The sequence below is a fragment of the Abrus precatorius genome, unplaced genomic scaffold, assembly GCF_003935025.1.
Source record: "Abrus precatorius isolate BTA unplaced genomic scaffold, Abrus_2018 Scaffold3, whole genome shotgun sequence".
NCBI classification, from domain to species: Eukaryota; Viridiplantae; Streptophyta; class Magnoliopsida; order Fabales; family Fabaceae; genus Abrus; species Abrus precatorius.
Genome location: NW_020874373.1, coordinates 4577563 through 4602841, shown reverse-complemented (window position 1 = coordinate 4602841; position 25279 = coordinate 4577563). Strand labels below are relative to the sequence as shown.

At 30.5% G+C, this 25279-nt stretch overlaps 2 protein-coding genes across 2 annotated transcripts; both read right to left on the bottom strand.

Moving 5' to 3' along the window:
• Nucleotides 1-7642: 7642 nt before the first annotated feature.
• On the bottom strand, nucleotides 7643-11382 carry LOC113862876 (stachyose synthase). Its single transcript, XM_027496148.1, has 4 exons — nucleotides 9322-11382; nucleotides 9024-9201; nucleotides 8569-8936; nucleotides 7643-8450 (listed from the first exon to the last, which is right to left on the bottom strand). Exons 1-4 carry the CDS (start codon nucleotides 10792-10794, stop codon nucleotides 7884-7886), a joined length of 2586 nt encoding a protein of 861 aa, XP_027351949.1. The 5' UTR covers nucleotides 10795-11382; the 3' UTR covers nucleotides 7643-7883.
• Nucleotides 11383-19188: 7806 nt separating this feature from the next.
• Nucleotides 19189-20955, bottom strand: LOC113861031 (glycine-rich cell wall structural protein-like). Its single transcript, XM_027493631.1, has one exon. It carries the CDS (start codon nucleotides 20953-20955, stop codon nucleotides 19189-19191), a length of 1767 nt encoding a protein of 588 aa, XP_027349432.1.
• Nucleotides 20956-25279: the final 4324 nt, after the last annotated feature.

Sequence of the window (25279 nt, the reverse complement as noted above, 5' to 3'; positions counted from 1 at the left end):
GTTAGTAAAAAAATTTTAAAATTTATTTTATTATAATTTACTAAATTTAAGAAAATACTAATTATTCCAAAAAAATTATAATGTCAGTTACATAAATATTACATAATTTATTTTTTATGGATAAGCTTTTTTTTTCTATTATAGTCGTGTAAATTTTATTATACATATATATATATATATATATATATATATATTTGATTTTGAGCCTATTTAGTTTTTAAATATTCAAATTTAATATTTGAATCTATTAAAATTGAATTAAAATTTTAAAAAATTAAACTAATCTAATCGATCAAATCAATCTATTTTTTATTAATTTAAATTATTGATAAATTTACTGATAGACCCGTATCCCATACACCTTAAGATACTGTTATGAACTACAAGTCAACAAAGACTCTTTACATAAATCCAAACCATGATTCATCACTTTATAAAAAAAAAAAAATTCCGTCCACTTGTATTTAGCCTTTATGTCTAACTATTTTAAGGGAGGACCAATCGATAACATTATTATCATTTCTATATTCATTGAGTGTGCCTGTTTCTCAAATAAAATACACTTTTTTATGCTCGAATGACTTAAGAAAAGGTATTGTTTGAATGAATAAAATTAATAATAAGAGAAATTTATTTCATATTTTTATAAAAACAATAGAAAATTAATGAAAATTTAAAAATTTAATATAATATTATTTAGTTGTGTACAATTTAAAAATATTTTTAATAAAATATAAAAAAACCCCGGAACTTTTTTTATAAGTCACATAAAAAATATTATCATTCATTCGTTCATAAGTCTCTCCTTAAAAATTATGACGTGTACGTTTTTAGTTTCTGCGCACATAGGATTGACGAAGCCACAAAATTGAAATATAAATAAATTATGAAATAACATGACACCACAACATCTTGCGATAGCAATGCATGCTTGTGGCGATCTAAGAATGCGAATATCAATATCCTGGTCATGTGAGAAAATCTAAGCTTCCAATTTCTACTTCATAATTCAGAAATGACATTGTAATTACATTTCGATTGAATCTTAAACCGGAGAAGTAACCAACATATGAACTAAAGCTGTAAAACATCGTTATTCAGTTAAAGGATTATTATAAATTATTTATTAAAAAAAAGATGGAAATGAAAGACTGACGGTTTGTGGTTGGGTTGGGTACAGAACAGAAGGCAGGATACACGCGAGTGAGGGGTCCCCTTCGCATTCGGTATCCGTCCGCTTCTCCAATCCCACACGTGTGGGATTCCCGCATGCGCCATGTAACCCCTCTCTCATGTCTATTCACCTCCTGTTACGCCATTTTTGGATGCTTGTTACTCTGTTCATAATATTTTTAAATATTTATATTTCTAAAATATATTATTATATTTTATATTGTGATCCCCGACTCTCTCTCAATCTGTTGACGTTCCAGAAGATTCACACAATTTAAGGGAGCAGAAAATACGGCAAATAAAACTCGTGATAGTGTGAGAAACTTCCCGTTTTGGCTTCTTTTGCCTTTTAATTTTTTCTCGTGAATAATGGTAACCTCATCCAATTGGCCTTTGAATGAATATTCAAAACCCAATAATAAAGTTGAAATGAGGACGCTAGCTGCACATGGAGACGAGAGCAAGTATAAATCACATTCAATCATTTTTGGCTGCCTTTGCTCTAATATGTGTTCTAATTCTATTCACGCATACCTCCACCCGTTAATAAGATAATATATATCCGTTTCTAAATGGTCAGAGTCAATATATACAATCAAACAATGATCCCAATGTTATATACTTTGGACAAAATTATACGTTATTTTTTATTTCAATCCAAAAATTATATTTAATGTTAATATATAATTATCACGTGAATCAACCAATCAAAATTGTTTCAACTTAATTTGTAATTTTGAATTTGAATTTCAATAAATATTATATTAATAATATTTAAAAAACTGTACTTAAAATTGTTGATTGAATATTGGGGTGGAATCGTGACGCCCCACCACCATCTCTTTTTTTTGTTGTCTTGTTTGAGGCAGGCATGGAAAATCTTACAAGTAAAATACTAGCACGAAGAATCGTCGTCAGATACAGCCTGGTATACCAACTCTCTTTTTAGTTAATAACAATATTCCTTACTCAATTAAGACATCTGCTGGAAAAGCAAGCACCATAAATTATTTTTTTCCGTTCATTTTATATACATAATTTATAAAATAAAAAATGTATTTCACTAATATCACACATTTTTATTAGATAATGATGCAGCATTTACACTCAAAATGAACTTTTATTGGTTCCTTACTCCATTCAGATTTAGCTCTGAATTGCTGTAGCTGTCTCATTCGGTAATTAAACGGTTTTCATTAGGGTGTAAGAAGGGTTTATGGATACTTGACTCAAATTATTTTATAGGGTTATTTTTAATTTAAATCTGACCTCTTGATATTCTGTCTTAATATTATTGAGTCTACTACTTTTAACTAATAATGTTGTATATAGTTAAATTGTATAATTAATATAAAATTCTATGATGTGTGTTTTAACGTGAATAATATCAATATAAATATGATATTGTGATATATAAATTATTGTTTATTACTTTTTAAAATATGACTACAGATGGATAAAAGAGATAAAAAAAATTATAATAGAAAATAAATAAATATAGAAAAGGTGTAAAAAGTATAATTATTAATACGTTGATGCCATGTCAATGGTGGCCTTCGTTTTGGACTACAGTTCCCTGAAGTTGGAAATAACTGCATGGTGGTGTAGTTTTCGACTTTCATTTCACAAATTAAGAATTTTCCTGTCCTTAAACGACTGAGTGTATTTTATACGTTTATAATTATTAATTAAATAACAATAATTGAAACTTTAATAATTTTAAAATTTGTGTATATATGTATATCTTTTTACTAATAAAGAAATAAAATCTATGATGCTTTTTAAGTGAACCATGAAAGTTTCTTAAAAATTACCTGATGGAATTCCCCTTTGTTAAGCTTATAAAATTTTGGTGAACTTTTATAAAAAAATAAATAAATTGGCTGTATTCGGATTCTATTTATATGGTTTTTCTATATCATGATTAAATCTTACTCTTCTATAACGTGATAGTAGAAATAAAATATATTTATGAACGATTTTATACGAGTTAATAATTGAGTTAAATTTAACAAATGCTTTAATTAAAATAACTGTAAGTATATCTTTAATTTTTTTTATTTTACACAATTTATTAATAACTGTAAATATAAATTGTTAAGAATAAAAACATATATTGTATCCGTCACGTGATTTTATAATCCATTTTTTATTTTTAGGTTTTTAATTAATATTTTTTTAGATTTTTATCTTTGTAATTATTCCTTTATGTTTGTTTAATTCTTAAATGTTTATTATAAGTATGAAAATAATTAATAAAGGTCAAATTAAGAAATAAAACAAAATTTGATATAAATAAATATATTAACTATATTTTTAATCCATGTGCTATTTTTAAAATGAATAAAAGGAATGAAAATAGTAATAAGAATTTAACGGTATATTATGTGTGTGTTTGATGTATACAACAAAGATAGTTTCGTATTTTTCTTGATTGGTTGGACTTGTTATTGGGCATTAAAGGTATCATTATGTTTGTGTGTTGTGAGTCCCACTTGAAATGCAAAAATGGCGTTGGAAATGTTCCATGTCCATGGCTTTTAGGGAAAGAGTAGACAGTACTAATTAACACTCAAGAGACACATATCATGTGACTCGGTCGCCCGTAAATTTGTTAAAAGCTTGTCCTGGATTTATATTTATATATATAAAAAATCTTCTCATTTAGATCTTCTTACGTTAATATATGTGTAATTATATTTAATCTGAATATTTTTATTTAACTTATATTTAACTGTCAATAAAACAATGAATTATAATTTATTAGATATAAATTAAATAAAAAATTTAAATTAAATATAAGAAAGAGATTTTACATTTACAATATAATTTTATATTTATAAGAAACAAGTATTTTATCTATTATTTGATTCTTGATTTTCAATTTGATTTTTGCATTGGATTGCATTAGTTGATTTACACCCTACTTAAAATTAATTTTAATGACTTACGCTTCACCGTTTTAAACGAAGCACTTTTCTTTGAGCTGTGGACAATGCCAGTTCTTAACAGATGCCGAAGCAATTTTTAAATTGTTTTACTTTTTAAGTTTGTAAAATTCCTTAATTATTAGATTAAAATTTGTTAAATATTTTTTTATGTTTTAAAATTATATATTTATTTAACTGTTATTTATAAAATAATTAAGAAGTATTAGAAAGGATATAGAATAAATATAACAAATATTGTACTGTAATATTTACTCCAAATCTATTCCTTGTTTCTGTCGTTGAACTGCCCACAATCAACTTTTCCTTCGAACATGTTTAGCGCATCACGTTTGTTTTCTTTTTAGAACTCATTTGACAAACGGGATAGAAATAGAATAAGATTTATTTTATTTTATTTTATCATGTTTTAGTGTTTCGTTAATTAACAAGATATAAAAATTACAAACTTATTTTATTCTTTCTTTTAGTGTAATTTTTTTTATGAAGAATTGAATTAAAGATAGATAAATATAATAACACAGTACATTTAATTTGTTATTTTAATTCGTATCAAGTGTTGAATAAAATAAGAACTTATCATACTCTTGTTTTTTTTATTATTCAATTTTTATATCCTATCTTTTTTTTTTCCAATATAGAAGGCGTAACTAAGGGATCAACCAAAACAGCACACCGAAAAAGAAAAATAAAGAACACGTTTAGCAACTTTCAACTTTCTAAAACTTTGACCATAGACTAGTTTAGATGCAATCATCCAGGAGATAATAAGAAAAAGGGTTTTAATTTTTCATTCCACTTACAAACACAAAAAAATTCATACATAAGGAAATTTTTTTCAAAACTATATAATTTAATATACCAATAAAATTAAATATCATAATCTTTAATAAAAATATATTATTTATTAGTTTTTTAATATTTTTTAAACACATTAAGAAAAGAACTAAGCCAAGTCTAGAAGTTAATAGTCTGTTTTTTTTTTAAATAATGACGAAGTAAAGGATAAAAACTAGAGAAAGAAATTGGATACACCCCAGCAAGACTTGGGAATGGAATGAACTGTATAAACTTTCACTAAAATCATCAGTTCATACATTCCAAATTAATTACAAATATCGTCATAATAGAACTATAAAAATGAAGATAATTTTTATTTTATAAGTTAACTTTTAAAGTTGAATTATGTTAAATTTAAATTTAAGGTGGTACGGTAATTCATTGTAGATCGGATATTGCACTATGATTGATTGAAAAATAAATAAATTAGCCTCACAATTTTTTTCACTGCAATTAACTTAATCTCGTAAAATTTGCAGTACAACGTACTTGTTCTTGTGACTCAAAAACATTTCTCACTTTATAGGTCAACTTTTGAAGTTTATACTCAAATTTAAGAGAAGTGCATGTTTAGTTTGGACTAAAAAGTAGTTTTCATAAAAAAAAATTATTATTGATTTTGAATGTAAAACAAGCTACTAATCCAACAAAAAAAAACATTGAACAAAACAAATCATAACTAGTGCTTTTGTTTTTTGGATAAATCTCTTGGATCCACTTAAACCGAGCTGATGTGAGGCCCAAGCCCAACTACAATAATGGACCCAATTACCATCTAACCCTGTCACAAGATCAGGGTTACCTGCTCCATTGGACCACCGATGCACGAATATTCCATTGCACAATGAGGAGCATAATCAACAATCTTTATATTCAGTCCAACATATAACGTGGCGTGAAACAGGCTAAAAGAAAAGAAATATCAAAAAGAAAAAAAAAAAGTAACAAAAAAGTTTGATTTAAAAAAAAGTGAAAGATAGAAGGGTGAATAAAAAATAACTGTAAGAGCCAGAGGATATAGGAAAAATTAAATATTGTGGCGAGGGTATTCAATAAAAAATTCACACTTCAATTAATGAAATTTTGTTTATTTACTAATCAGAAAGATAAATTTTGTGCTCCTTAAAAAAACAAACAAAAATAAAAAATCAATATAGTTAATTTAGACTCAATTATAAAAAATATATAATTAATTTAATTCGATTCATCATATTCTTCAAATTAGTTCTATCCGATCAACACCCTTACCGTTAATTTCCGACCAAAAATTCGTTTCCATTCAACTTTTTAAGCTGCGGACAATCTATTATTTATTCAAATCAGTTTGGTAGTTACTAGTTAACGCCTGATTAGCGTTGGTGATGTAACAAGTCTACTTTTTCATTAATATAGTCATTACTTTGGTCATAAAGTTAGTAGGACTAGGATTTATTAAACCAGAATAAAACCGACCAAAGAAACGGATAATTTATGTAATTATAATTTAAACTTTTCAATTGGTCTCATATCACTTTCACTATTTATTGGTCTTAACTTTTGGGGATGATCCTGCTTGACCAAACCTTCTAATGGATTCCTCTTTCGCGAAATTAAAAGAACAACCACCGACACATATAAAACATCGCAGTGCACACTCAAAACGGTTGATTCACAGGGCCATTGTCCACGTTACTGCATACGTCACAGGTGTTGCTTGCTTGAAATATCAACGCAACAAATGTTCATGTCGTGAGCTCCAAGAAACTAATTAGTTAAAGGAAATTTCCTCAATTCTTTCAATTTTGCGTGGCACTAGTATCAGATATCTCAGCGCAACACGTACCTTCAATCACCGCGACAAATGGCAACAAAAGAGTGCAACTATTCGATATATCTTGGTCGTAGAAATATAATCTTCTTGTAATTAATGGCCATTCCAAGTTCAATAATGCTTTGCAGAAAACCAAATCACTTGAATCATCAATTATTGTTAAATCAGGTTATAAACGAAAGAATTAAATGACAAATCACACTCCTACATGCCTTTTATAAAGTCGGTTAGGGATGAGTTTAAGTTTTTAGAACAGTGACGAAAGATTTGGTTTTATCAATTCGTGCTTTCTCGTACGTACCAACAAACAGTAATCTAAATGAAATTAATGGCAAATGAAGTCACAAAGTTTTAATTTCACGATAGAGTATTCATATGAAAGAAATTCATTTTTGTATTTGCAGTTTAGAGAAATCAATTATGTTAATAATAATTACATAAAATAATCAGTTTATTAACTGATATAAGAACATATTTAAATAATAGTGTACAATGATAATATATAATAATAAAATTCAATCATACATTATAAAATTTTATACTATATAGTATCATTTTATATTGGGTGCAATTAAGTTTATACTCGATCAGGAGGAAAGGACATCCATACATTACCAAGTGAGTGATTTCTAATCAAATAAGGGATCTGATTATCCTTTCACAGCACTATTTTGAGTAGGATATACCGATTAACTCAGATTAATAATCGTTGTCCATTTTTAAGTGATTTGAAACTATAAGTCGAATATCAATTAAGTTTGTTCTAAAGTATGTACGGAACGGAAAGAGTCTCAAGACATATAGTGCTTTAAGAATCTAATATAATAAAACTAGCGTCGATTAACAAATGTGCATCGGAAAAACAGTTTCCATGGTTAAAGAGATCAATTTGATTTTCTAATTTACAAGGAGACAGGTTACGCCATAAATTGATTCATTTTCTTGGCATGTAAGCAACAAATACACATACTAACGTAAAGAACAAAGAGATTTAATTACACGAGTATGGTTTAAAACTCAAAAACAAAAAGAAATCAAGTAATAGACAATAAAATCGTTATCACATCAAAACGTAGTTCAAGCCTATCAATGTGAGAACCACAAGATAAAATCTAGAAGAAAATTGCCAAATCAGAAACCCCTCCAGCTTCTTCAATCCAAGCAAGGTTGAGAGTCAGTTTGCCATCAAGCAGCCACTCAAAAGCAACATCAGAACCATTCAATTGGAGCTTCTTTGGAGATTCACTTGAGTAAGCGAGGAAACTCCCACAACCTTTAACCTTAAGCTTAGCACCACTCTCAACATACTCCAATTCTTGAATTGCCCCTCCACTGTTGAACAAGTTTGTCAGCCCAATTGGTGCAAATTTGATGCTACCACCCCCAAGATTCGTGATTGGGACAAAGCTGTAGAGCTCAAAAGTGGAAGGTTGGATGGTATATTGAATTGGTTCAGATTTTGGGGTCATCAAATGAAGTTTCTCAGCCTGATTGTGGTATACTACATACTCTTCTGCCTTACCCATATGGGATGCTTCTTTCTTTTGGTCCCATTCAACCTCAGTTACATGTACAGTACCAGATATTGGCTTGTAGCATTCAGGGAAACCCCTGATCTTCTGCACCTTAGGATCCCAACCAGCCCCTTGACAGTTGAAAGCTCCAATAACTCCTCCATACTGTTGTATGACCATACATAGTAACACAATCAAATATTTCAAAGATGAAAACCAAAGCCAAATTTAATAGACCATACTACTGAAGTTTTGTATGTCAGCGAGATAGAATGATAGATACCTTATTGAAGTTCCAAATTTTGAGAACTGTTTTTTGGTCAAAAAGAGGGTTCTTGAAAAGGCAGTCTCTTGTTGGAAGGGGAAAATGTATGCATTTGGGTACAGTACCATCAGGGAACACAAGCTTCTTAATCAGATCAAAGTCATGAGAGCCAACATTGTCACTCAAATAGACAGGACCACCACAAATAGCCCTTGAACCTGCATGAAATTTGGCACACACGTGATCTGATTGGAACATGTCCCAGTCGGGCTGAATCATCTGCCCCATCCACAAGCTGTTGTAGGAACAGTGAATCATGTGTACACCTTGTAACCAAAAGACTCCCATTGGGTCCCCATTGGGATCTTGGAACCAAAAGTCATCCCCTACAACAAAATTTTGATGAATTTGGTTAAATATTGATTTTCTTAGGTCCAAGTTAATAGATCAACAAAATTCATTGTAACACTAACCAACTCTTCCCATTGAAATTTGCTTCGTTCCTAGGAAGAAAAAGTCATTACACTGCTGCATGCTAGCAATGATTCCATTTCCATTGAAATTCTTGACAATAGAGTCCGTCAAACCATCGTAATAAGCCTTTGCAAGTTCGACTCTGCCTCCATATTCTTCACACACATATTCAAGACTCTGCAGTCACAAAAAGGCGTGTATAGTTGAAGTTAATGAGTGCTTAGTTAAAACAGACACAAAACTACAAAAGCTAAAACATGTTAAGAAAAATAAAGAAAACAAAAGTATAAAACTCACATGAATGACATCAACTTTAACTCCTGTAATACCAGATTGTGAAAGATAAGAGTGCATGGAGTTGTACAAGTCATAAGCTTGATTAGGATGAACAAGCCCAATTGACCCTTTCACAATGTTAACCACAGCAAGATCTGGCATTGTTCCATCAAGACCAGGGGAGAGTTTGCAAGGGGTAATTTTGGAATTTAGGTGTGTAGTCCCTGGCCTCACACCACCCCACGCGCCACAAAGCGCATGCCACACATAAACATCATCCAAACCTTTGAATTCAGTCCGCAAGTCCTTTGTGAAAGCCTTAATCCCATACTCCTGTGCTTTGCAACAACACCTTCCACATTCATTTTTTGAAGCATTGCTTTCTTTTTTCTCTCCCCCAAAGAGATCATCAATTTCCTTTTTGACCTGCATGATCTTTGACTCAATATCGGTCAAATTGGAACTCCCAGATTGTATGACTTCATCACGTTGCTTTTCCAAACGCTCAACTTCAATACCTTTTGCAATCAACTCCTTAACCGTCTTTGGGTTAAAAGAAGGAGCATTAGGACTCAATAGGAGTCCAGCTTTGTACTTTTTGAACTTGTCACCTTCATCAAGTCTATGAAGCCTTGCAGTCATTTGTTCACCACCTAGAACAAGATTTTTAGCATCCTCATTGGGGTCATCACCATCAAGATTGATACTTTGCCACCCATCATCCATGATAACAAATCTTGGAGCCACACCACCCTCTGCAAAATCCTTAAGTCCATGCCAAACTCCAACAGGGTTCACCGTTAAATAGAAAGCATCCCAAGTGCACCAACCGAATTTGTCAACAAGATTTGGCACCGTTTTCTCTTCCAACAATCTGAAGGAATTGAGGTGAACCCTAAGCGCACTATAAGTCTCTCTCATCAAGTTGTAAGGGTTTTCACACACATGCACGTAGGCAATTGAATTAAAATTTGAGGCTTTAGTATGGGAAGAACCACTCTCAGCACAAATCATGACATGGCCATCAGAGCCAGGGTGAAGAGCAGACCTAAAACTTGCTTCAATGATGGGAATGATTATGACATAGGATTTGATTTCAGGAACTTCAATGAGGACCCATTGGGTTTCCATTTGAAGATCTGAACCAGAATTTCCCACCCACTGAGTAGACCACCATGTTTTGAACCTGAAGATACTAACAAAGTCCCTGCTACTGAAGCTACCCAAAGAGTTCATCAACCTATTGGAGGGTTCCATCTGAGAGAACCCAAAGAAACCACCTTTGTGAGACACAGCAATGACACGCTGAAGGAGGGAAGGTGGGGCTTCGGAGGGTTGACAGACAGAGAAGAAGGAACTGAAAGAGACATTCATAGGTACCTCAGAGAGTAATGGCACACCTTTTACTGTAAACCTCCCATCAGATAAATCAAAAACATTTTCAAATGACTCTAGTCCCAAGGTGGAATTCACTGGATCGTTTGGAGGAGCCATGGAAAATGGAGAAAAAGAACAGAGAAAAGATGGAAAAGGGTGAAATGATTCAAAGCTGTAAAGACTATAAACCTTGCTTTGAGAAGTTGAGAAAACTAGCACTCTAGTGGGATATATATAACAGTTTTGAGTATCAAGTTAAAACACTGTAAAAGGAAAAAAAAATATAGGATGTGCCAATTTAGTGTACTTCACTGATATGTGACGATTCCGTGATCATAGGCATTCATCGGGTTATAGTAACATGCGATATTTCAAAGTATGGAAGCTGTTAAAAAGAGAGATTTCAGCAATTTAAATGGAAGAAGGTTATAAAGCACAGTGATTTGAGGTCATACGTTTGCAACGAAGAATATGAGAGTAATTATAGCAAGTTGGCGAAGGGCGGGTATCACAGCCACAGGACACAGATATAGCTAGTACGCAGAAAAGCTTGGTTTGAAGTGGGGCACTAGAAAGCAAGAGCTGTGTGAATGAATATATAGCCCAAAAATGGAAATGCCTTGTCAGCGGAATTTAATTGAAAACAGAGGAGAGATGATACTAGATATATATGAGTGCGGTTGTTGCCATAGTTGATTTCTACTCGCCTCAAGTCTCAGTTTTCTTGCTTTTTGTTTGTTTCTTTGTCCATTCTAACGCTCTTTTTTTTCTTTAATCTTTTTTTTTTTTAATTTTATGTTTGTTTTCTCGTTTAATAGAGAGACAGATACATAACCACGTTAATTAGTGTATCTATCGAATGAAATACAATTTAAAATCAAACGTTGTCTCTAAAACTTAATGTTCATACTATATTTTTATTGATAATTATCCATAATTATATGTAGTGTCTGTTTTCTTTTTCTTTTTCCACGTACACATGCGGCCATTTTTTCCCGGCTATCCATAATTCCATAAAGATTCATATGGGGGCTCTTCCTTAAAAAAATGACAAACAAACAAGCAAACAAGAATTTTGACTCCTATATTTAACGGTTGTTTTCTTAAGAACTACAAAGTTCTTAGGGGAGAGTTCACACCTCATTTCACTATGATGCTCTAAATTCAGCTAAGTCATCATTAAGGGCCTAAACTAATAGCAAGAATAGATGATCAGATAATTGAAAATAATTAGTATCACATAATAATTTTCATAAATCGTGTATCTTTTAATTCAATTATTACTTTGTTAGTTAAAACTGATTTTAATATTCTTAACTTTGAAATAAATAAAAATTCTAAATATACTTTTAAGCGTATTACATTAATAAATCAAGTTGAGATAGTATTATTAAAATTAAATTACTGTATAGTTTAAACTTAGACCGTTGATTTACTTTAAAATAAAAAAAATAAAATAAAAGTACTTTTCGAAAACAAAGACACAAACTACTTGACGCACTCCATAGAATATTATTTAAAATATATTTTACCAGATTCATCAGTATTCAGAGTGGAATAAAAAAACTCGATTTTTTTACTATGTGAGGAAAGTTTTTTTTATTATAATTCAGCAACGTGTAGTTGTGAGTCCTCGTACAGTTTTGTGACCATAAACTGAAAAAAAAAAAAAAATTTTGCGACTCCGAAAATGTGGAACCCGAACAACAATTTAAAAAAAAAATCATATTTAAAGCCGACGTTAATATATTTTTGAGTTAAAAATTAAAAAAATACTTTTGTTTTGATCTTGATATTTTTTTTATCGATTTGTATTTTACATTTTATAGAAGCGAGTTATTTTAATCCTTGCTCTTATTTTTCTTTGAAAACTAAAATAGCTCATTTGATAAAATAAAAAATATATAAATTGACTAAAAAAAGTATAAAATCGAAATGAAAAGCTATATATGATAAAAAAAAAATATTTAAGTCTTAAAAGTTTATTTCCTAGCTACCAAACAAATTTTTCCAAGTCCATTCAAATTCACTCTCTCTTACACAAAACCACCGACCCTAATCAACAAGCCACAAAATTACGGAATTTGATCTTCATAGATTCTTCCTTTCCTTCATCTGTCAAGGATTTTGATATCCCTTTCTTTTCCTTTCTCTTTATTGTTAATTTAGATTTTTTTCTCAATGCTTGTTACTTTCTTATGGTGGGTCAGGAACATTGATATTGCTATCCTAATTCCTTGTGGAGCAAGTCCCTTGAAACCTCAAATCTTCTCGTCTGGAACCTGCTTCATAGGATTGCATAAAAACTTTTGGTCCCAGACATAGGATGGCCCTAGCTTCTTTCTTGACAGAAAACGAAACACTTCACATAAAATTTCAACTTCTCACGATAAAACCTCGCAAATTTTGTCAAGAATATTGTAAAGGCCATAAAAATAAAGAAATTCCACCAATTTTATCTGTTTGGGTTTTCAATGGATTAATTTATCATAACAATATGCTTACTAATACATCAATTTGAACTATGTGCTTAGTTAAATTCAATAGGAGAAACTGCTTTAATTTTTCAAAAATATGTTGGTGCTTAATTGAGTGCTCCCGTCATTTTAAAATATGTGGAGGTCCATTTGTAAAGTGGTTGAAGAATTTAGTATTAGGTTTCTTGTGGACATTCAAGATTCTGATGTAGAGATTCTTGATGTTTTTCATAGTAATAGAAGTTGATATGAGAGAACTTGCCACGGGTTTGGATTGTGATCCTTCTTTCTTTGGGGTGTATATGATCTACGATTACTGGTCATTTAAACCTTTTTATGTGGACGAGAAAAGGTTGACGAATTATTATTGTTTGGGCTTAAATGAAACCTTTGGAGTTTATCCTTGCTTTACAATTGGTTGCTCCAACATTTGGAAGCTTCACATTGTCGAGGTTAATTACTTTCTTTGGCTTGTGATGCTTGATGCAGTGCCATGTGGCTTAAGAGACATGGGATTCAAAATGCCTTATGTCATTGTTGTCAACATATTGCAAAATTTTTGGTGCATTGCTTGACCGATTGTGGTCAAGTTCGTAAGATTCGGGGCATACTGGGCTATTATGGGAAGGTGACAGACATTCTAATCCTTAAAGCATGAACTTGGATTATATTGTTATTAAGAATATGAAGCTTAAAGCTAGTCTGTTTAGTTTATTTTAAAAAAATTATCAATTTTCTTAATTTTTTAAAAGTTTATCAATTTAGTACCATGTTTGAATTTTTTTAAATAAATTATCTCAATATATTAAATAAAATAATTTGAAAAACATCGAATTAATCTTTTTATGTTAAAAGATAAAGTTAAAATAAAAATATTTGTAAATATGAGTTAAGACAATAGTATAAATTATTAATGAAGATGGTACATCTTTATTTTAAGAGAAAAATGATAGTCGCTTAATTTAGAAACATACATTTCAATTGATCATTCTTAGAGACAAGTTTCTAAAACATCTTAATTAGCTTTTCAATAAAAGGAGTGAGGACATGATGCTGGCTGATCTCTCTGGATCATTCAGAGAAGGTGGTGGATGAAGAATCTATAAAATATCTGATTACATACATATTCGTGATTTATATGTTCCTAATCCCATGACTATTATTGATCAATTTGATAATATCCACTTTGTTTATTGCTTTTCCTTTTGTAGCACTGACATGCACAGGTATTTATAAATCATTATTAAACATGAGCTATTTTACAATATTATTTATTTTGAGTATTTTTATCTGTCATACTATCTCCTTTTCACAGTAAAATCGAAAAAAATATATATTGTGATTTTCTTTTTCTTAAGTAAAGAACGCACCTTCTTCATTTCACAGGTGACAAAAAGAAAAGGACCCCCATATTTTTGTACTTCCTTTTTTTCTCTCTCACTCGGTTTAGAAACCAACATCATTATTTATTTTTTGGTCTAAAATGCTTTTTTTTTGTCAAATAAAATGCTTGGTTTCTTAAGATAATGAAAAAAGCACAAAAATTTACAAATGGGGCAATCACCAGAGAAGTCGGTGGATTAGTTTTTGGTTGGTTTGTAAGTCGGTGGATTAGTTACAAAGACACTTGTGATTTGAGATTATCCTTAAAGTTGACAACGAGGTCCATTTCAGGACCCAATTAGATGTTTTCGTTGTACCAGAAAATAGGTAGATCTTTGGTATTTCTTATTTGGGATCAACACAACTTCAAACACCTGGGAATATATTCTCTATTCGGGACATCGTTTTCTTTACTTTTTATACCTGTTTTCAAGATAAAGCTGTAGTTTAATCTAAGAATATTCCAAGGCTAGCTTTTGAATTTTGTTTTTCTTTATTTAATTTAGGTGTTTTCAGTTTAGTTGGATCAGTCAAAGGTTTGAAAACATTTTTAGGCTTAAATATATTTTAGTGAATTTGTAATTTTACTTCGTTTGAATATTTTTTTTGTTTAATTTTTATATTTTCTTAAAATTTATTTCTAGTTTTAATTATTATGGGTCTATTATGAGATTGTAGGACGTTAACTTTTTTTTATTGTATTATATCAATTAAAGAGACTTAAAAATAGCAATGGGTACTTTATAATTTTATTATATTTTAAAATATATAAATAAAATGAATTCTTAAAATTGTAATTTCATTAATTTTTTTATTGATGTGAATAACGGAGAAAGTCTGATTTGATAAAGTTTAATAAGAAAATTATATTTACAATATGATTGAATTTAAAAACTAATTATTTTTTTACTCTGCAAATAGTTTAGAAAGCATGAAGAAGCAGCGTTATATAGATAATTTTTTTATAATTAAGTTTTTTAAGTTAAATATTTCACAATAAAATTATCTACAATAATTTATCTATATTAATATTAAGTTACTATTTTTTTTGTTACCAATTAATTTTAAAATGCATAAATATTTCTTCGAATATTTTTTTTATCTTTGTTTTAGCAATTATATCTATTTAACTATCTTTTACTAAAAATTATCGTTTCATCTGGTAGTTGAAATTCAACTTCTAACTATTTTATCAATCAGTCCCGTAATTATTTTAACATCAATGGAGGAAAGAGCCTAATTAATAGCTAAACTAATGATATAAACTACACCCAAGTCCAAATAAATATTAGCCTTCTGGACCGAGCAAAAAAGTCCAAAACCTTGCGGACCCAAAAACAGTAAATGGACATCCTAAGCCCAACTAACACAAAATAAAAACGATGATGCAACGAACATACAGTGACACTTTTGCACAACAAATGCATACACAGTGAGAAAGAGGCTGCTGCATGGGGCATGCATGTTTTGGCGTTGGCTGACTATGGCAGATGCCATGGTGGCTTCAAATACGAGGAGAGGAAGGTTCCTTCACACTGTCACAACATTGCGTCTCATGTAACGTTATCCGTAATTTCTCTTTTAATTTTTCGTTATTATTATTTTATTTTTCAATTAGGGTTTGAATTGAAAGAATCTTGACGACACAATCGAGAGTTCTAAATTAAAAAATGGTTAAGAATGTTTTGAATTTTTTAAAAAAAATCGTATAATTTTTGGCTTAAATATATGATTAATCTTTATAAATATAGCATATTTTGTAATAAATTCTTATAAATTTTTTTATTATGATTTAGTTTATAAAATGTTAAGTTGTTAAAATTTAGTTTTCATGAATATGATAACGATTCTGACAAAGTGAATGTGGTGAATAATTTAATGTTCAAATAAAAAGCTGACTTATTGCAATTTATAGGTAATTTGTGTGCATTATTCTTTTAGTACTGAAGGGAAATCAAATTTACAATATCTGTAGTGTTCGACAATGAAGTGATTCAAAGTGGAGCTAATGAGTTTGACTTGCAATTTATGAGCTCTGATGACTGGATAAAGTTCCTATACTCTTAAGTCTAAACAAAAGTTTAGAAAACAAAGATTCGAGTTTAAGATAACCTAGTTTTTAGCAATATTGAGCGACAATTTCAACTCCTTGATTATATATTCTTGTTCTATATTTAGTACCTGAATTCTATCCTCACTATCAGTCTTGTGATGTTCTTTCTTTTCTTCATTCTCCTTTTGAAATGGAATCCAATGTTTATATTATCATCCATCTATTATTATTTTACTCTAAAGTACCAAGGCAGGTTTGATGAAGTTCACTTGTAGTAGTTACTACTTGTATTTTCATATCTCTCTTTTTTAATTTTATCTTATATAAAAAAATTGTTTCTTATTTGTTTTTTTTTGTTGTTTAAATGTCTCTTTTTTTTTGTAATTTTTTTTACAAATCTACAATAAATTTTAAAATTAAAATAAATAAATGAAAAATAAAATAAAATAAGTACAATAAAAATTACAAAATAAATAAGATAGTATTTAGTATTCATATAAACTTAGTCATGCGCTTTCTCAACTTCTAATGTAGTTTCTGTTTCTGTGTGTTTGGACTCGTAATAAATTGCATTAATGAAATATTTAAAACATTTTATTATAATAAAAGATTAATTAACTAATTTTTAATTAAAAATAATTAAATTTGTGAGTCCTAACTTATGAAAGTGTAGTAATTTATAAATTTATTCTTTCTAACATAATGCGATATCACTTTTTTAAGCAATATATATATATATATATATATATATATATTTATATACTTATATTAAGAATATAATTTATATTTCAAAGTCTGAGTGTGAAATTTTTATTATAATTAATTTTTTAATTATTATATTTGATAATATTTTTAAAAGAGTTGAATCTTTTTAAGTTAAAATAATTTTTTAATATTATTTTGGTTTTAAACTTAAAGAGTAAAACAGATCTTTTTAAAATTTTATAATGATTGCATGCTAAGATAACTATTTTAAATAAATGTATTAGGAGTATATTGAAATTAAGTTTTCATCATTTCTTGCATATAATTAGACTTGCAAACTTAGCTCAAAAGAATAATTTTTAAATAAAAAATTACAATTATTTTCCTTTAAACGAGCATTTAGTTGGCTTTCAGTCCAACACCTTGGCTGATACATTACAAGAAATTAAGTTAATATTTTTTAGTTTTATTTATAAAAATAACTATTAATAATTTATTAATTTTAAGTATAAAAATATTTTTTATATTTATTATAAAATTAGTTTAATAAAATATTTTTCATTTATTTATAAAAATGTATTTATTTAATATAGATTATATTAATTTAACTATTTAATTTAATTTAAAATAAAATATAAATTTATAATTAATTTTTATTGATCTTAATGAATTAAATATTTATTTATTATAAATAATATTAAATGTAATTTTTTTACAACTTTTTGATCGGTTGTAAAATTTTAATTTTCAACAGCCACGTAGTATAACTACCGAAAACTAGCTCATTAATAATTTTTTTTGTTATTTTGCACAAATAAATAAAGGTGATTTTTATAATACTTTAAAAATCAAGAGATTATTTAGTGTAGAATAATTATCACTTCAATGTTATATTAAATATATATAATAAATAATAGAGATTATTAACTTATCTAAATAAGATATATGTCCTTTAATTTTTAATACACTAAAATAATTATAACTATCAATTTAAAAATATATAAAATATCCTTTCAAATTTATAAACATAATAACAAACACTTTAAACAAATAGTAACTTTACTGACAACTTAAACCTAATTACAATGCTTTCAAGCTGATGACTTGAGAGTGGGAAAATGTATGCATTAAATTATATTAATTTAATAGTTAGATTAAAAATTAAAGATTACATTCACAAAAAATTATATAATTTAAAATTTATTTAACATTGTTTTAATTAATTTTTTTAAGTAATGTATAATCTATTTTTTAAATACTATAAAAAATAATGTTTATAATATAAATACTAACAAATATTTAATTCATATAAATATTAGCATGAATAAGTAATAGTCATTAAGAATTAATATTCACATTTTATTTTTAATAGGTGAATGGTTTAAGTAATTGTTATTTTTACAACAATTGCTAATTAATTTTTTTAATACATATAATATTTTGAAGTGTTTATCCAAATATCATTTACCTTTTTATCATGCCACAATTTTTTTATGATACGCCTATGCTTAATTAAATATTCATTTATGTTAATTATTAAAATTATAATCTATCTTATTTTCAAGAATTAACTTTAATCAATAATTTTATTTAAGGTAACTATAATAAATATTTTTAATAATGATTTTTCCAACTTATAAAATATTGTATAAGATTATATATAATAAATTTTTATAGAAATTAACATGACATAGGATCACAATTCTCTTATAAAAAATACTAATATTTAATTATTATAATTTAGAATTATTTATCATTACATATACATCTACTACATATTACAACTAATACAATTTTTTTATTTATTTTCACTTATATCAACTATAATACCATCAGTAGCTTTTGTTTAAAGACTTCCTCAATAAATCATATTCCTTTTTCTTTCATTTCATGTTAATTTTCTCCACCAACCCTAACACCAGCCCTTTCATTAGTAGCTTTGCCTCCATTAACACCTCCACTTGCACTAATGCTAGCTCTTCCACTTGTACTAGTACTGCCACTACCACCAATACTACCTCCTCCGCCTGCGCCAACACCACCACCTCCTCCAGCACTGATACCCCCTCCTCCCCCTACTCCTCCACCTGCACCAACGTTAGCACCCCCTCCTCCACCAACACTTCCACCTCCTCCACCACCAGCACCTACTCCTCCTCTCGCACTTGCACCTCCACCAACTCTAGCACTTCCCCCTCCTCCTATGCCAGCACCTACTCCTCCACCTGCACCAATAGCAGCACCCCCTCCTCCACCTACACTAGCACTGCCACCACCACCAATGCCACCTCCTCCACCAATACTTCCACCTCCTCCCGCACTTGCACCTCCACCAGCACCAATGCTAGCACCTCCACCTCCGCCAATTCCAGCTCCTCCTCCAGCACCAGCACCAGTACCTACTCCTCCTCCTGCACTTGCACCTCCACCAACTCTGGCACTTCCCCCTCCTCCTATGCCAGCACCTCCACCTCCTCCCGCACCAGTACCTCCACCACCACCTGCACCAACACCTCCACCAGCACCAATGCCAGCGCCTCCTCCTCCACCTACACTAGCACCGCCGCCACCACCAATGCTACCTCCTCCACCAACACTTCCACCTCCTCCTGCACTTACACCTCCACCAGCACCTCCACCTCCGCCAATTCCAGCTCCTCCTCCAGCACCAGCACCAGCACCTACTCCTCCTCCCGCACTTGCACCTCCACCACCACCTATGCTACCACCTCCACCAGCACCAATGCCAGCACCTACTCCTCCACCGACACCAACACTACCCCCTCCACCACCTCCTCCTCCTGCACTTGCACCTCCACCACCACCTATGCTACTGCCTCCACCGGCACCAATACCAGCACCTACTCCTCCACCTGCACCAACACTAGCACCACCACCACCGCCTATGCTACCCCCTCCACCACCTCCTCCTCCTCCTGCACTTGCACCTCCACCACCACCTATGCTACCGCCTCCACCGGCACCAATGCCAGCACCTACTCCTCCACCTGCACCAACACTAGCACCACCACCGCCGCCTATACTACCTCTTCCACCACCTCCTCCTCCTGCACTTGCACCTCCACCACCACCTATGCTACCGCCTCCACCGGCACCAATACCAGCACCTACTCCTCCACCTGCACCAACGCTAGCCCCCCCTCCTCCACCACCACCTATGCTACCGCCTCCACCGGCACCAATGCCAGCACCTCCTCCTCCACCTGCACCAACGCTAGCACCACCTCCTCCACCGGCACCTCCTCCTCCGCCAAGTCCAGCGCCCCCTCCCGCACCAGCACCTCCGCCACCACCTGCACTAACACCTCCACCAGCACCAACGCCAGCTCCTCCACCTACACTACCTCCTCCACCTCCGCCAATTCTACCTCCTCCTCCAGTACCAACACCTACTCCTCCACCAGCACTTCCACCGCCTCCTACACTAGCACCTCCCCCTCCGCCAATTCCAGCTCCTCCTCCACCACCACCACCAATGTTACCTCCTCCACCAACACCTCCTCCTGCACCTATATTAAAGTTACTTCCACTTCCTCCACCTTGACTACCATTTTTGAAACCTCCTCCAACTTCACCCTTTCCTCCGTTACCACAATTTTGAACTTTCCGCGCTTCTACTATCCCAATGATTAGTATCATTAATAAAACAAAATGCATTTTAAAAATAGGTGAAAAAATAGCCATATTTGTTCGAAAGTGAAAATATACGAGACAGTGTTCAGAAAAAGAAAGTAGTTTGGCAAAAGCTTGTAGTTCGATGGGTAAGTCTAACATACTATTTATAGCATGCGTTTGAAATAGAATGTTAATGATGTGGCGACTAGCACTAAAGTTGCCCGAAATTTCTACTAGCTTTTACGGATAGTTGATGGCCACGGGTGCCCCCTCTAATTGCACTAAAATTCTCAGCCAGATTTAGTGCTTCTGCCGGCAAGCATTTATATACACCAAAAAAAGACGTGTCAATACATCCTTATGTATGTATAGCTGGTTGTCATTTCCCTCTCTACCATGTCTACTACTACAACTCCCTAGCACGTTTGATTCTCCATTATAAGCTTCAACAAATTACCTAATAAAACGTGCCCCCATAAGCTTCAACAAATTTTGTTTAAGAGAGTTTTAAAAGCGACTTATCAAATAAATAAATCTAATAAAAAGATTTAATGTATTAATTTTTTAGTCTAATGTTACAAAATCATTAAACTCTTAAAATATAACTACATTTTATTAGGTTATGTTTTTGTTTACTTAAATATAATTAATATTTCGAATTATTTTTTCTAAATCATTAAAAAGAATCAATAATCAATAATTTTTGCTTACCGTACAGGTAGGATATGCATCGGTATGCTATCGCCACATCGTTAACATTGGTCGATTATTGCAAGTTCCTCAACCGAGAGTCCGAGGGCCACCCTTTATTATCAATCCAATGAAGCTTTTCAGTAAAGGAGACAAGTCGTTCTCTTTGCAGTTGATGATATATTTTGTCAATAATTATATTATTTATCTAACAACAAATTCATAACGTCATATAATTTTTTTTCCATTTTTTTCTATCATAATAATTGTCTTATTTTATTTTTCTTTTCAGATTTTTTTTTTTATCTTTCTCTTTATTATATAATTATTTACAAAAACATTGTATCAATCTAACTTTTTAGTTGTGAATCTTTCGTATATTAAATTTCAGATTTTATTTTTAAATAAAAATAATTTTTATAGGAGTTATCTTAATATTTTAAGGAGTCATTTTCTTTCTCGTTATATCATATAGCTTCTCATGCATTAATTATTTAATATTTTTGTTTAATTTTTATTTTTTAAACATTCTTTATTTTAATTTTTGAAATATATGCTAATAAAGATTTTTTAAAATTAATTTTAACTTGAATTATAAACGTTCATAATTTATTGCATAATTTTAAAAATATTATTTCTTAATTTAGGCTTATTTAATATAATATTTTGAGTTTACTAAATCAATCAAGTCATTATTATATAAAAAATTAAAGGTGTAGTTATCAAAATGTTACGTTAATTTTTGATATTCTAGTTATTTAAATTTTAAAAATATTATGTTAGCTTTTGATTTTTTTTTCAGACATTTAATTTTTTAGATATAGACATTATTAATAGATAGTAACAAAATGCTGACATGTCACGTTAAATGACATGTATAATTAATTACGTGACAAAAATGATGTCGTATGTGATATAATATATGTTTTTATTTCATTTTATTCTTTAAGATTATCACTTGTCATATATATTAGTTTCTTAAATTCTCACTAACAAATATTTTTACTGGAAACTACTCTTACTCTCCACCACCTGCGTTCTTTGTTGGCAACAGAGTCATTGCTTTATATCTTATTTTGACAAATTTCAATATCATAATTTTAAAGATTATTTATATATGAGTTTGGGGTATACATAAAAAAATTATCTATGATTGCTTCAAGGGATGGAAAGTGCTCTTGAATTTGACTATTTCAAATTGCATTTCCATTTGCCTCAAATGGTAGTGGCATGACATCATGATTTTACTTTGTGAATTGTTGATTAATTCCATGCAACTATTGCTTCTATAAGTGATATAATTAAAACCACTGCATTGATATTCATTTTTTCATATTCTTTAAGCTTTACTATTAAAAATTATCCTCAAATAATAATTTGTGGAGAGGAGTTTGAAGGGAATTGTAAGGCCCAAGTTCGTAACAAACATAAGCTTGGGTTGCTAGCAAAGAACCTAGACTTTATTAGTTGGCGATGATAGTTTTTTCAGTGATAAAAAATGAAAAAGAAAAATTATTAATAGATAAAATATTTGAAAAACCAAAGAGTAAAAATATCAAGAACTAAAATGTCTAACGAATGATAATTTCAAGGAGTAAAAATAAAATAAAAATATATATTATATTACATGTGTCATTTTTGTCAATTATTAAAATTAAAACATTTAATTATTAATATATAAATCATGTATTTTCAATAACAAATTTTTATATAAATTTTTATCGTGTGTGATTAAACATATTAAAAAATTATATAATTATAATGAAAAGGGCAAATGAAAACTAACGTCCTAAAAAATATTGATTAAGGAATTAAAAGTATAATTTTTTAATTAAAAATGCACTTATCCTGTAATTTCCAATACATCATTACATCTTTTTAATAAAAAAATTATTTAATAATTTCTTAATCAATATATTAGAATAGTAATTAACAAAATCCATTGAAAAAAAATAGCACAAACAAGTTGGCCCTAGATATTAAGTTGCTAACCATGCCAACATTCGGGGTCGCCCATGGAATTTCCGTTCACATTTTCAATCCACCCTTAGCAAGGCACCCTTAGCAAGGCTACCCAAACAGCCATATTGACAGTTAATGTGGGCAGGGTTTAATTTTTTTGATCAGCAAAGTGGGTGGTGTTGAACGTTGATTCTTACAGCGTGCCTCCTACACTACACACTTTTTTCCACGTCGCAAGAATTCAACAAGGTACATTTCTCCTTAGGATAAAATCTTGGATTTGCTTAAAAAACATGCAAAATTTGCTTAAACAAATCTGCAGTAAAGAGAGACTCTTGGCCACAAGCAACCTTGTACTATTCCCTCTGGTGCACCCCATCATCACCACCACCCCGCTTTTCCTTCTCGCACCATCACTCACTCTCTCTCGAACCGGCTTTCACTCCCTCCTCATCGCGTGAGCTGCGGGCACTGATTTCTTGGGCGATTTTGGGGTGAGAAACCCTTTCCCAGCTGAGTTGGAGAGAGGGTTCGGAGAAAAAGTGTTGGGAAAAGTTAAAACCGAACACAAAATCCTCATCCCCAGTACCTCCCATTTCACAAGATCATGCTCAGAAACTCGTCAGAAAGGTAACGCATTTCACTACACACAATTCAATCATGATGTTGCTCAAGTTTTTATTGTGTTGTGTGGATTGTCTCTATTTGCTTGGGATGGTTCACATTTTAGCTTGTGAAATTGTGGATTGTGTATAGGTCTGTTGTATTCTGAATAACGGTTATAGATTATAATGCTTAAAAACTTCTCAGGTGGGACTGGCACAAGGTTGCAGCTTGGTTAAAAATATCAAATCCCTCCAGTAGTTTATGATTTCCCTCCTGTTGAGTTATCTCAGGATCTGGACTCTCTTATATTGAGGTTGTGTCGAGGTGTTTTAAGTTCTATTTTTCTTAAAAAATAGAAAAAATGATTAATTTTTACTATAGCTAGAAAGGATGTATCTGTTAGTTACGAAAAATTTACTTAAACAAATTTTACATTTTTTTTTATATATTTTTTTATCATTATTTATTTAAGCAAATCTTAATTTACTTAAAGGAAAAACAGACTGCGAGCATCGAGCATCCTTAATTTTATAAAATATTCATTTTAATTTCCTATTTATTCTTCACTTCAGTTTGAACAGAATGATAGTAAAAGTTCCGAATCAAACTGACTAACGCCTAAGAATCTCGAAAACTAAAATTGGACTTTATTCCTTTTCCTAACATTAGATGCCTAATCCCATTTTACTACTATTCAATAACATCCACGTTTCTAGTCCGCTTTGACCATTGGCGACCTAGAATAAAATACCAATCTAACTTTAACTAACGAACTATAATATTTTCGGATTAATGATATTTTTAATCCCTCGAAAATCATTAAATTTTGATTTTAGTCTCTAATTAAACTTTATTTATTTTAATCCCAACAAAATAAGAAAAAATGTATTCTTAACTCCTAATGAGGGACCAAAAATATATTATTGTAAATAAAATACAAAGACTAAAAACAAATAAAATTTAATCAAAGACTAATAAAATCAAATTTATATAATTTTACAATGACCAACATATTTATCTCAATATTTTCGTATCAAATACGGTAAGCATACAGCTTATATAGTAAAAAAAATTTGGCTTCATTAATTAA